At 35.0% G+C, this 13746-nt stretch overlaps 1 protein-coding gene across 1 annotated transcript; it reads right to left on the reverse strand.

Moving 5' to 3' along the window:
• Positions 1-765: 765 nt before the first annotated feature.
• On the reverse strand, positions 766-13169 carry LOC125821410 (uncharacterized). The gene is made up of 7 exons (XM_049500834.1): positions 13016-13169; positions 12847-12909; positions 3572-3631; positions 2104-2187; positions 1910-1979; positions 1740-1830; positions 766-977 (listed from the first exon to the last, which is right to left on the reverse strand). The coding sequence occupies exons 1-7, from the start codon at positions 13161-13163 to the stop codon at positions 921-923; spliced, it is 573 nt and encodes a 190-aa protein (XP_049356791.1). The 5' UTR covers positions 13164-13169; the 3' UTR covers positions 766-920.
• Between the last annotated feature and the right edge of the window lie 577 nt (positions 13170-13746).

The following is a 13746-nucleotide window of genomic DNA, read 5'->3' on the forward strand; positions in this document are numbered from 1 at the left end:
AAGTTTGATGTTTGTTGTAACGAACTTCCAGTGTTTGATGTTTTCTTAAAACCATCTTTGAAGAATACTAGTGTCGATAACAAGAGTTCTGGTCATGATAGAACAACCACGACGGATGAAATGAGAATACACCAAGAATATTGTATATGCAGAAGTATTAAGTGAGCTACGCTTCATTATATTTCTGTACCTCATAAAATCATAATAAATAAAAGAAAAACTCACTGATATCTAATTGACCTTAGATTATTTGTCTTTGTAGGTTCACGCGATATTCAATCATCTTGAACTCAACAAATAAGTTAGCAGATGAGAATTCATATTTGTCAACCACAGAAACTTGTACCTTTATTCAAGTAATATTGATATTATTTTTTAAAAAATCATGTACAATATGAAATAGCATACTGTGGGGAGAAGAGGGTCTTTTCTATGAGTAGCTTAAATGCAGTAACCAAAGTTGAATGATTCTTTCAGAGTACAAATAAATGCACTTCGAGTAGGGTCAAATTGAAAACTTAATCCAGATCAAACAAATCTTACATAGTTCCAACAATATTCCTCTATCTAATTACAATAGAGTAACCAACTTAGAATTTCACAAATATCGATCCAAGGAATAAATATGATTACCATTCAATAAAAAAATAGACACCATCATGACATACAGTATAATACCAAAATAGTATTGCAGCAACTGTACAAGCAGAATGCTGCCAGGTAACCAAACCAAACCATATCTAAACTGCAAAATACTTTTGTGTTTTTGGGTTCCCTTAGTAACTGTAGGGAAAAGGGTTGGACGGGATAGGAGCATCAATAGCTCCAATACAAATTCTCACTCAAAAATTTAATCGTATTGATATGAGCATTGACCTAATAAAACACCTTGCTGCAAGCAGGAATAAAGAGTCCTAAGTTTATGCCGCAGGAACCTTTTTCCCATCTTCTATAAAGAATATTGCAGATTCTGGAACCTGAGAATCACAGAGAAAAAGAGTTTCAGCAAACAACTTAAAGAAATTGGGTAAGACAAGGGTATCTACTGTCTACTAATATAATATTTTTATTTTTCTTAAAAATACCTAACTAACCTAGTAAATAATAAGAATTTCCCAAACAATTTCACATCCATCTATGTTACTGTTTCAATGAAACAAGGTACTTGAGAATGAAAGTACCCACAGGCTCAGAAATAAAAATAGCCGGAAAGAGGAAGTTACAGTTAGCCTCTTAATTATTTCTTCCCGATCTGGTTAAGTTCTTATCCAACACTTGAGGTGACACTGAGAGCAACTTACCAAGCATGTTAAGTTCTGAGGGCACTGAAGCAACATTGACATAGATATGGACCAAATCTCAAATATAGAATAAATGTAAGACTCTTGAGGGGGACACACAGAAATGTAACTCGGTATTTTCTTTGATAGTAGCAACAAGAAAAAAGTTCACAAACAATTTTAGATGAAAGGACAAATTCTAAAGCATGATTAGAAATTCAGAAATGTAATGTTTCAACTCGAGTAGATTGAATGATGCATTGACCGCATATTTGGCTAGAGGGATGCAATCTTTGTCAATTGCAGTTCCTTTCTTGGACAAAGAGGAAGAAATTTAACTCATTCTGATGATTATAATAATACATATAAACAGCCATAATTTTCTATATTACTAGTAAATAACCAGCTAAAAATAGACTTATAGACAAAAATGTAAAGATAATACAGATATTAGCATACATCGGGCCAGGTTTTTGTAATAAATTCCACAATGTCATAAGCTATGTCTCCTTGAACGTCAATCTGCTCCTTCTCAGTTGGCCCTAACAAACTTATTACAAAAAGGGTGAATGCAGGCCAGGCATACAACAAACTTATACCAGAGAAAATCAAAAACTATAACTCAACACACCTTCACCAAGGAAGCTCCAGTAGCAAAGTTTTTACCAAGCTTTTTGGAAGCATCACTTAGTTTAACACCTTAAATGTCAAAAAAAAAAGCCAGACTAAGAACTGCAGCAACTTGGAAGTCGAAAAGGATCTAGAGAAAGAAGAACACAGATTATGCAACATAATACACAATAAACTATACGTAAATGCTCACCAAAGAGTTCAAGGCCTTTGATAGTTGTGATACTTTTCCGCTTGTTCCGTGTCTCCTTTTCAATAATAATTTCTTGCTTGTCCTACCAAATAATTCAACAACTTATAACCAATTGTAGATTAGTTCAGGAGCTCTAGTCCTGGACACAATTAAAGGCTGATTGTAGGAAGTTGGGACATTGTGGATATGTCACTCGCTGTTCTACAGTATTTGTACAGCGAACTATATCATACCAAATGATTTGCAGTCATACTCACTTCTGAAATCGTACCTTAACTTATTAGATAACTATTGGATTGCTTAAGTTAGTTGCCCAAATCAATTGAAGCATTAGAAATGAGAATTCTTTTAAAGAAACCCATTTTATCCCATTAAGATGCCCATATAAATTTCAATCACCCAAAAAAAAAAGGAAAAAGGAATATAGAAAAGAAAAGAAACCCTCTGCAGCCTCAAGATTCTATGTTTTTAATGAGGGTTCCAGAACAGAACCCTTGACAACCACTTTCATTTCAGGTTCTCTGCCAGGTTTAATAATGATGGTTGAAAGAACCAAATGATTAAAAAACTGAAAAAGATCAATACATTAATTCAAACAATTATAGCTCTCACATATCTGATACTAATAATTTTCATCCATGCAACGAAACACTAGCCTAAACCTATAATAGTGAACTGATCATGCAAAGAGAAACAATAGTGTGCCTTTGGCAGTTGCTGAATACTAGTTCACAGGGATTTTTGCCTGTACAAGTGATTCAAATAAGCACTATTGCTTTCTCTTAGTGTAGTACTTTAGTTAGTCCTTATACACTTCCTTTTGATCATGACCCTAACCTCCTGAGCCAGTTTTCTTCTTAACATTGACAAGGATAAAAACCTTTATAAAAACACAATAGCTCCAGCCTTCAAGTATGTTCAACCAGGAAAAATAACTGGGAAAATGACGAAATGAAGAATAAACAAATCAACTACATACCCAGTGTAATCCCACAAGTGGAGTTTAGGGAGGCCGGTATGTACGTAGACCTTACCTCTACCTTGTGAGGGTACAAAGGTTTTTTCTGAAAGCTTTGACTCAAGAAAAGCATAACAAAATGAGTATCAAAAATACTAGTGAAGAAGCCATGTTGAAAATAATGGGGAAAAAAAACAGTAGCAATAGCAAATAATATGATAACCGAAGCAAAGGAAATAACAAGTAATAATAAAACCGAAGAATAAAATAGTAGGAGAGGAATAATAATAAGCGCATCATCATAGTTCATGACAGGAAAGAGTTTAGCTTTTTTTATTAGCATCGTCCACAATCACAATCTGTTGGTCAAAGTATCACCATAAGAAATTCACCAATCAAAATTTGTACATGACTTGTATTATCATTGGGATGGGGCGGAGTCATAGAAACCTTAAAAGAGAGATTTGCATGCTTCAGATAACAAGAAAAGTCTTTGAAAGTTCTTACTTTCTTTTTTTATCTTTCCACCAGGAAGACGTTTGACTTCTTCTGGTTTAGATGTTGAAGAACCTGATCCAACAAAAGGAAGAAAGAGGATAAGCACAAAATTCAATTTGAATTCAGAGGGCAGATTAAACAATACCTAATTAATCTTAGAGTTCTCTGCTCAAATGGGTTTTTTACCACTATTGACCCAGCTACAAAAACCAATCCAGCATAAACTTGACATGATAACAAAATATTATGTCCAAAAGAGGTAGAGATAGGTTGAAGAAGTAGTGTGTTTTCTTGCTATACATAGTATTCGTAGTATTGCTCCTATAGTTTCTTGTTCTTCGATTTCTGTTACTATCTGTTGTTTCTTGTACTTTGTTAATGTATTAATTTGTTGTAGTTAGTGTTCAAATGCTTTGTTATGCTTTAGCTTCCGTTTATTCACTTTCTGGACTGCTTTGGACATTTTTTTCTTGAGCTGAGGGTCTATCGAAACAACCTCTCTACCTCTAAGGTAAGGGTAAGTACTGCATACACTCTACCCTCCCTAGACCAGCAAACCCAACTTTGTGGAACCACACTGGGTATTTGTTGTTGATAATAGAATATTATGACGTTGAAAAACACAACAAGAATTAAGAAATAAGCATCTCTTGGCCATAAAATGACTATTGAAAAGAAACCTTCCACCAAAATGATCTGGGAGTATCCAATAACATGAGAAGAAATATATGGACTACCATGGAGGACATAATATAAATAAAAGATTCAAGTTCTGAAGAGGAAAAAAACAAGTGAATTTATAAAAACAGGGGCATCAATAAAGAGATATGAGATGAACTTCCAAAACTAAGGGAATACAACCAACCAATAATGACTCACTAGAATACCCTAACCAATTGTCAAACGTAGACTACAACAACTATGCCTCAGTCCCAAATAAGTTGAGATCAATTGTATGAATCTCCACTTCTTCATTTAACATCATTAATCATATAAATAAAATAGAAGTGCAAAATAAGTTAAATATATGAATAAATAATAATAGTAATAATATTGATGATAATATTAGAACTTTTCTAACAAGTCTAAAACCTCTTCTCAACTAGCATATATCACTTATATGGATGTTTTTCTTTCATTGGGCCCTATTTTTAGGCAAGTCTATATTGATACCAAGGATTTGTAGGTCATTCAAACAACTTTCTTCCATGTGATTTTAGGTCTACCCTGTCCTTTTTTAAGACCTTCAGTTACCTTAGTTTCACACCTACAGACGGGTGCATTTGTAGGTCGATGCAAGACATGTCCAAACATCTCATGTGAGCTTCTCGCATTTTATCCTTAATGCATGCTACTTGCATCTTCTAGAATGTGATCATTTATAATGTTACATAATATTGTATGACTACACATTCATTTTAGTATCTACATCTCTACAACATAGATCTTGTCAATATGTTGGACTTTAGCATCCCAATGTTCTCTACTATATAACTGTTATATGTTGGAGAAGAAATGAAATTGCGGTGGAATTAGAATTAGGGCTTTTCTGAGATTGCATGTAACGAAATTAATCAGACGGCTCAGATTAAAAGGGTTAGTTGGGCCAACTGGAAGTCAATTACAACAGTTGAGCCAACTGGAAGTCAATTACAACAGTTGGGCCACTTTCCAATTAAATAAGCCACCGACAGATTGGGCTGGGTAGTTATGAAAAATCTGGTAAATCCAATTATCTCCTCTCTCGTTCTTTTCTCTTCAATCTTCTTCTTCTAATCTCTTTCTAAACTTTCTACCCTCATCTTTTACTGGATAATCACCATTGTTGGAAGGAATTTAGCTCAAGACTAGCTTAGTTTGAGTATGAATTGTAATTTGTAATAGTCAAAACTTCCAATAAATAAAAGTCTGAATTCTTCTCTAGTTCTCTCCTTTGTAATTAGCATTACAATAACATTGCAAGTTTTACCGTTGTTCTATAGAACTTACCTTTCCCTTTAGTAGGCATTCTTCTATTACATGACACTCCACTAGCATTTCTCCATTTTAACCATCCAATTTTAATATTATGAGTAACACTCCTCTATCATTCCATTCTTTTGAAACAATGACCCTAGATATTTATATTGTTTGCATTTTCACACTGCAATCCCATCTAGTTTCACTTTAATTTCTCTCTTCACATGCTAACTAAACCTACAGTGCATGTATTCAGTCTTGTACTTATTCTAAAACTCTTGCTCTTTATAGCTCAAGCTTTTGGTTGACACCCTCGTTAGAATCATCATTTAACACAATTTCATCCGCAAATAGCATACACCATAAAACCTCATCTTGTATTTTGTTGGTTAACTCATTCATAAATAGGGTAAACAAGCAGAGGCTCAATGTCGATTCCTAGTGTAAACAATTGTTGTGGGGAACTCCTCTATATCAACTACTACTGTTTAATGATGAAGGCTCGTTCATACATGTCTTTTATGACATTTATATATTTAATAATAAGATGAACTTCTTTCTTCTCCATCACCCACCAAAGGACCTTTCGAAGTACTCTATTATATTGTTTCTCTAGGTGGATAAACGCCATGTGCAGATCTTTCTTACATCTGTGATATATTCTCATCAATTTTCTTAGCAAAAATATAGCCTCATTTGTAGATCTACTGAGCATATATCCAAACCGGTTCTCTTTCACTCTTCGGTGTTCTTAGGTCTATGCTCTCTCTTTCCCAAAGTTCCATCATACGACACATGAGTTCAATGCCACAATAGTTCGCACAAATTTGACTATCTCCTTTGTTCTTATAAATCAGAATTAGGTGTTCCTCCTCCACTCATCGAGTATCCTACCACTTCTTGATATATAGCATTGAATAGCTTGGTGAGTCATTCTACTTCGGCCTCTCCAAGACACTTCCAAACCTCTATACGGATACTACATTGACCACAAGATTTTCTTATCCTCATAATGTTCATGGTATCCTTTAACTTTGTCGACCTAATTCTACGAATGTATCCAAAGTTCATCCTTTTCACATATGTGTAAAGGTCTAAACTGAGTTTCTCTTGGTTAGAGCTAAACAATTGACTAGAATAAAATTCTCCATCTCTCATGTTGAGAAACAACTTTAACTCAAAAAAACATTTTTGCAAGCAACTCCAGAAAGACTTTTCAATCCTGGATTTACCATTCCTCATTACTCGATGTTGACAAGATATCTGCAACGACCTTGTAAGATCTATGACCTTGGTCTTCTCAACTTATTTTTATGACCGTGATATCCACGCCAATTTTTTAGCACCACAATTAATTCCACGGATACCTGCCACCTTCCACCAACAACAAGTATTAGGTAACTCTATCCACCAAGGCTAGAACAGATGGAAAGAATCACCCAGTATTTTTGGTCTCCATTGAGTTTTGAACCTAAGACCTCAGGGTTCTCAACCACTTCACTAACCACTAGGCCACACCCTTAGGGGCGGTCTTTCTCAACTTTAAACAACACATCATATCTTTTTGGGCATTTATAGGCACCACCTAAGGTAATCTTTTATAATTAAAACGCACCCATCTACCCATAATCTAACCCACCCTGACCCGAATAACTTAAGCACTCTCATTGTAAATTCTCCCACAAATCAATTTTTCTCTTCTTCCAGCAACAATTATCCGGTGTCAACTCAGTCGTCGTCCTCCTCATCGACTTTAACTTGCATCTTGTTAGCACAAACAACTTGTAAGTTGTTACATTCACTAATTTCTACTCAATCATGGTAACCAGCCCAATGACATACATGTCGCTGTCGATAAAGAACACAATGATCTTGATGGTTGTAATAGGTGTTTGTTCCTGTGTTCCGTAGGTTTAGTGTCAGTACTCCATCGCCTATTGGTTTGTTCTTTAGGAATCTATTGCTTGCGTGGTTTAACTTGTTGTTTTCTATCAGTTAACCATCTAAGAAAATCCCTTATGTAGACCCATGTTTCTTTTGAAACTTCCATTGATAGCTTCGGTTCACACAACAATAAAAGTAAACATTCTAGCAAAACATATTATTTTTCTTCATTTTGAGGCTCTTTGGGTTGATCAATTTGCTTCTATTCTTCGTTTTTTTCTTTGTTTTGCACTGGCTTTGTATATGGTGTTTTTTATTCTTGTTGGGACATTGTGGAATTCATTTTTGATGGTTCAAGACACTATCTTCTGCTACAAAATACTCTATCTTCGCTTCTTCTTGCTTAATTTCTACTGCTAATTCACAAGTTTCATGCTTTCGCTCCACCCTGCTTTCTCTCTATTTCTTGTGGATTCTCCTTGATTTTTGGTGTTTTGGGTTATAATTTGGGTCAGGGCGGGTTAGAATATGGGTAGATGGGTGGGTTTAATTTGTGGGTAAAAATTAAATTAATTTCAAATAGGTTGTTTAGATAATGCCACGTGTCCTTCTATTTACCATAAGGATGTACACAGCCCAAAAGATTGACGATAAGGATAGGAATGACCTTAAAGTATAACGGATGATATTAACATACCATTTAAGATAGTTTGGGGGTAGATTGTCCCTTTTATGTATTTTAATAAGACCAATGTCTGGCAAGCTCGTGTGCACTTCCAATGTTCCACCACTACTTGTATCCTCCTACTAGCACATGCACTATGTAACTTTGTGCAAGGCTTCAACACATGAAAAGAAATCATCTAACTTTGTTATCTCTATTGGGTTCCATTAAGTCTCATTCTTGCTTCATCAACCATAATTTATTACTTCTCCCACCCCTTTTCTTGTTAGCATCTCAAAATCACTCTCTCTGGAGAAGCCTATTAAACCAAACAAGAATACACCTAAGCAGACTAAAATCACTTCATTAAATTATATACCCATATTACACGGAGTTTGCCATATATATGACTAGTTTATAAGCAACAATTCACCCTCGAGAAAATGGAGATTACTAACCAAAATAGCAAATGGGCTTTCACTTTCAGAGAATAACCGGGCATAAACCAAATTGATTATCTTTCACTCTTGTCGAGTTCTTAAGTCTACGCTCTATCACTCTTTCCAAGAGTTACATAGCACTAATATGAGTTCATTGCCACAATAGTTCACATGACTTTTACTATCTCCTTTGTTCTTATAAATCAAAATCAGGGTGCTCTTCTTCCACTCATTGGGCATCCTACGGCTTCTTAGTATAGCATTGAATACTTGATGAATCATTTGACTCTGACCTCCCCAAGACATTTCCAAAACCTCTATACAGATACTATTGATGGTGTCGTGCCGCGACGTTAAATTAAGCGCTTATTGGGAGGCAACCCAATTAGTAGTTTAACTTCTTATTTTATTTTATTACTATCATTTTTTTTTCTTGTTTTTGCAGATTAGTGTAAGTCTGAGCCAAGGAACATGTTTGAGCTTAATTGTGGGGTGCGTTCGACCCTTGATGAAAATAAAGAGGACATGCTACTAGCTAGGTCATGAGACCTCAGAGAGTTTTTCTAACCCTTGTTTTAAATTTTATTTAATGCTTTGGGGACATAGCATCTTTTTAAGTGTGGGGTGGAGGAATAAATTCCTAGTTTTTACTGCTTTATTGAGTCTTTTTTTTTATTAGGATGGGTTCCTTGGCTTTTGTTTTCGGTTCTTTTCCCGAGGATAGTCCCTTTGAACCGAGTGTCTTTTATTTTTTAGGAATAAATTTTATTTTTGTTTTAATTTTATTTTTTGGAGAGAAAAGAAAAGATCCTTTTGAGTTATGTGATACTTACTGTTTGGGCCTAATTTTGAGAAGTACTTTCTTGTGAATGCTTGAAAAAGAAAATTGCAGACTCTTTGACATCTAAGCTCATGGTTGTGACTTTGTATATATCTTATTTTATTTTGTAGTTTGTTATGATCCTGTCTCTCTTAGAAGTGGAATTGATCCATCTGATTGATACTTGTGCCATGTGTGGTGAGACTTTGTTTATTCCATGTTTTGCATCTTAGTCTATAACTTGTCCTGCATGTCATGAAACGAAATAAAAAGTGTTGCTTTGTTTAGGAGATGATAATAGGCTTTCTTTGATTTGTCTAGTAAAGTTTTGCCTTTTCAGATATTTTATCACTAGTTAGCCCTTTTGAGCCTGTAGCCTTTTATTGATAGCCATATTTTGCCCTTAACTATTTTGTTGAATCCCTAGTTTTTGCACCTTGCTTCCTTGAGCATTATAGCATAGATTTATTCTAATGATCAATTATGAGAAAAAGGGATGATTGAGTAATCAATGATAGCTACAAAGTGCTTATAAGCCCTCTTTGAAAAAATAAAAAATAAAAAAAATGTGACATGAAAAAAAAAAAGTTACTTTGATGATGGCCCTGGTCCTTCCAAGGATATTGTGCACCTTAACGCATGTAAAATACGTAAGTTGAGGGTGGCTATTATGAAGGGAAACTTTTTTTTTTTTTAAAAAAGGATTAAAACATTTTTGAGAGGATGAGAATTACTTGTGAAATAATTGTTGAAGAGAGGACTGAAAATAAAGAGAAGAAAATAATGGGTTATGAAGTCTAAAATTGCAAAGTGCTTAAGGAAGTGTAAGTCACTATTATATAGTTTTCCTACCCATCCCCTAGCCTACAGTACAATCCATTAAAGTCATATTTGATTCTATTCAAGCATGCTTAATTAGTGGAGATGTACATAATGGGCAAGCATATGGTTCTTTGTGCATACATGTGAATTTTCTTTGTGAGTGTAAGAGTGTTCTTTGATGCCAAGTCCTTAATTTATATTCAATCTGTTGATTCAAGTGTGTGGACTATTTCTTCTTGTGAGGGCACTTGTTTCATGATAGATAAGTGATGTTATTAACTTTCTTTGATTAGAGTAGGAGAGCAAACTTAAATTTGATGAGTTCAAAGTCCTTCCTCGAGGTTAGGAGGTTAGGAGGTTTGTTGTTTATTTGGATGACTTGCATAATGATTGAGAAGTCTACTTGATGTTTTGAAATTGGTATATGACATAATTGTTTGTATTAACCAAAGTGATGACATTGCTAGTATGATTTTTTTTTTGGATGAGTTTTAGTGTTTGCTCGAGGACGAACAAAAGTTTAAGTGTGGGGTGTTGATGTGAGACTAAAAATACATATTTTTAATCATTATTTCCTCACATTTATTATTTATATATGTCCTTTATGAGCATGAATTTTATGAATTGTGCTAAATGGTATATTTTATTTGTAGGATTAAATTGGTGGAAAAATAAAGAAGTTTGGAGTTAAAACGAATTAAAGATGGAAGGTTGAAGAAGGAAATCAAGCAGACAACTTAATGGATTAAATTGAATAAAATAATATATTTATGTATATAAGGAAAGGCGGCAGCAATTGGAAATTTTCAATTTACCTCTACTGTGCACGTCTCACAATGGAAGGCTACAACAGCAAAAGAAAATTGACGCGGACAGCTTCACCGAAAATAAAAAAATATTTTATTCTTTTTCCTTTTTTTTTTTTTTTTTTTAAACCCAAAAAATTAACTTGAATTGCAAAGTCAAAATCTTCAAAACGAACTTGGGAAATCAATAATTGCTAGGGTTGCAAATTAATCTCCAAAGTTACAAAGCAAAAATAGAATAATAGTGTCTAACCCCCAAAAACGAGGTTTACATGCCCTATTTATAGAAAACAAATCCTAAATAAAAAAGGAAACATATTAAGGAAAGTTTTGTTCAGGTACGCGTCTTCGATCCACGAGACTGACTTACGGACCGTCGATAGATCTACGGTTCGTAAGTCCCTTCCGTCACTCGGGACTTAGAAAATATTTCAGCATCCAACAATCAGCTTCTCTGAAGCAAACGACGGACCAACAACACGGACCGTAGATCGACCTACGGTCCGTCAATCCCTTCCGTAGCTCCATACTTAGCATCTTCAAAAATCAGGTACTGGAACCCTCGCAGCCTCACTCTACGGATCAACAGTACGGTCCGTACGGACCGTCAATGGGCACCGTGGTTCCACACTTGGTCAGATTTCCCTGATTTGTCCTCAACACATTCCTACTGATCTACGGTCATCACCTACGGACCGTGAATGGACTTACGGTCCGTAGATGACCTCCGTGGTTGCCTTTTTCTGCATTTTCTTCAGCTAACTCTAAACTTCCGCACCTGAACACCTTTCCTGCAAAACATGATAAAACACATAAAAATCAGTATAAAAAGGCCCTAGACACACACAACTTGTAAGTGAAATGTATTAGAAATACCGTAAACTCACGGTATATCAACTACAAGCTATTCCAATCCTCATATTTCTCATGGAATCCTTTACCTCTGTCAGCCTAATTCTACGAGTGTAGCCAAAGTTTCTATCATTCACAGACGTGTGAAGATCTAAAATATAATTCTCTTGGTTAGAGTTGATTAATTGATCAAAATACTCTCCATCTCTTCTTGATCCCGTCATCTCCTATCAACACTTCTTGACGATCGATTGGTAGAAAAACTAAAAAGATAAAGAAATATTGTAAATCTCTTCATGCTTGCTCCAAGATTGAAGTACCATTTGTACAAATAAAAATTCCCTTCTTTAAATCAGAAAATATTCAGCAAGCAACCCCAAAAAGATCTTTCAAGCATGCATGTACAATTAGTCAAATCTCGATGTTGATAGGATATCTACAACAACCATATAAAATTAATGTCCTTGGTGTTTCTCAAATTTAAAGATTATATATCTTTTTCTGACATATATATGCATCACCTAGGATCAACTTTTATATCTTGAATTAGACAAGGGACCAAAAAGGTTGAACTAAACTTCAAACTGAAATCCACTCTACACAACCAATTATTAGGCAATTGTATATACCAAACAACATAATTTTAAAAGCCCAACGTCTGTAAGCTCATGCACACTTCCAGTGTTCCACCGCTACTTGTATCCTCCTACTAGCAAATGCACCACGTAACTTTGTGTGAGGCTTCCATACATGAAAAGAAACCATCTAACTTAGTTGTTTCTATAGGGGTTCCAACAATAGTCTCATTCCCGCTTCGCCAACCATAATATATTACTTCTTCCACCCCTTTCCTTGTTAGAATATCAGAATCACTATCCCTGGAGAAGCAAATTAAACTAAAAAAATTACACCTACGCTAACTAAATCACTTCACTAAATTATATAACCATATTACACAGGGTTTACCAGGTATAACTTAAAATCAGCAGTTCACCCTTGAAGATGACAACTGTTTAAACGAATAGCAAACAGGCTCTCACCTTCAGAGATTGAAGTCGACTGAAGCTTATCAGAGACTTTTTCTGTCTCTGTTCCACTTGATTCTGCAAAAACAAACAAATATAAACAAAATCTCAAGGATAAAGAATGCAGGCCCTATTTATAAAAAAAAATTAAAAATCATAAATAGGGCATTCTTAGGGTTAAAACCTTTGAGGAAATCAGGGTAGAGATCGGGTGCATTTTGAATCAGCCAGGGTTTGCATTTCTCAAAGTCGGGTCCGAACTCACAGTACTCTGCTGGTAACCCGCAGACTCCACAGTATAGTACCTGAACTGGCTGAGGCTTGTTCGCCATTTGAGAACAACTCAACTTGAGTTGAGCAGCTATTCCAGAAGATTCTGAGGCTAAGCAGACGACGGCGTGAGGAGCGTCTTTCGTCCAGTTAGTGAAGTAAATTATGGGAAGAATTGAAGAATTCGTGAAGGTCTAAAATACCCCTCAACTATGCGAATTGGTACAAAATTACCTTCTTCTACCTTTTGGGCCTAAAATGTCCTTCACATTAATATTTTAGCTCTATTTTGTCCTCATCTTTAACAGCGCAAATTCATTAATGGCGTGTCACTATTTTATTGGTTACCCTAACAATTAATTTAACTAATTTAAAAACTCATATACCCACCCAAAAAAGCCCCACCCGTTTTAAACAACTCAACTTTGATTTTCTCTACAAAAAAAATTAGGAAAAATGTTAGCTTTAGGAGAAGCAATTCCTGAAAATGGAGGTACTGATGAAAAAGAGGAAGAACGCAAAAACAAAACGTCAAGATGATGAAAATGGCAATGATGAAGAAGAAGAAGAGAGACAGAATGAAGGATCGGAATAACGTGAATCATCAAAATTCTGAACAAAATGAAAGTGGAAATCAAGAATCAG

The sequence above is a fragment of the Solanum verrucosum genome, unplaced genomic scaffold, assembly GCF_900185275.1.
Source record: "Solanum verrucosum unplaced genomic scaffold, falcon-dt-bn FXZP01000305.1, whole genome shotgun sequence".
NCBI classification, from domain to species: domain Eukaryota; kingdom Viridiplantae; phylum Streptophyta; class Magnoliopsida; order Solanales; family Solanaceae; genus Solanum; species Solanum verrucosum.

Bases quoted from the DNA above. Each gene is read 5' to 3' on its own strand.
- LOC125821410 (XM_049500834.1), bottom strand. From the start codon at position 13,163: ATGGCGAACAAGCCTCAGCCAGTTCAGGTACTATACTGTGGAGTCTGC. The intron at 2,188-3,571 runs AAAGTAAGAACT...GAATTATTTGGT, and splicing joins TGGTGGAAAGATAAAAAAAG to AGGACAAGCAAGAAATTATT. The intron at 1,980-2,103 runs GTGAGCATTTAC...TTGACATTTAAG, and splicing joins CAAAGGCCTTGAACTCTTTG to GTGTTAAACTAAGTGATGCT.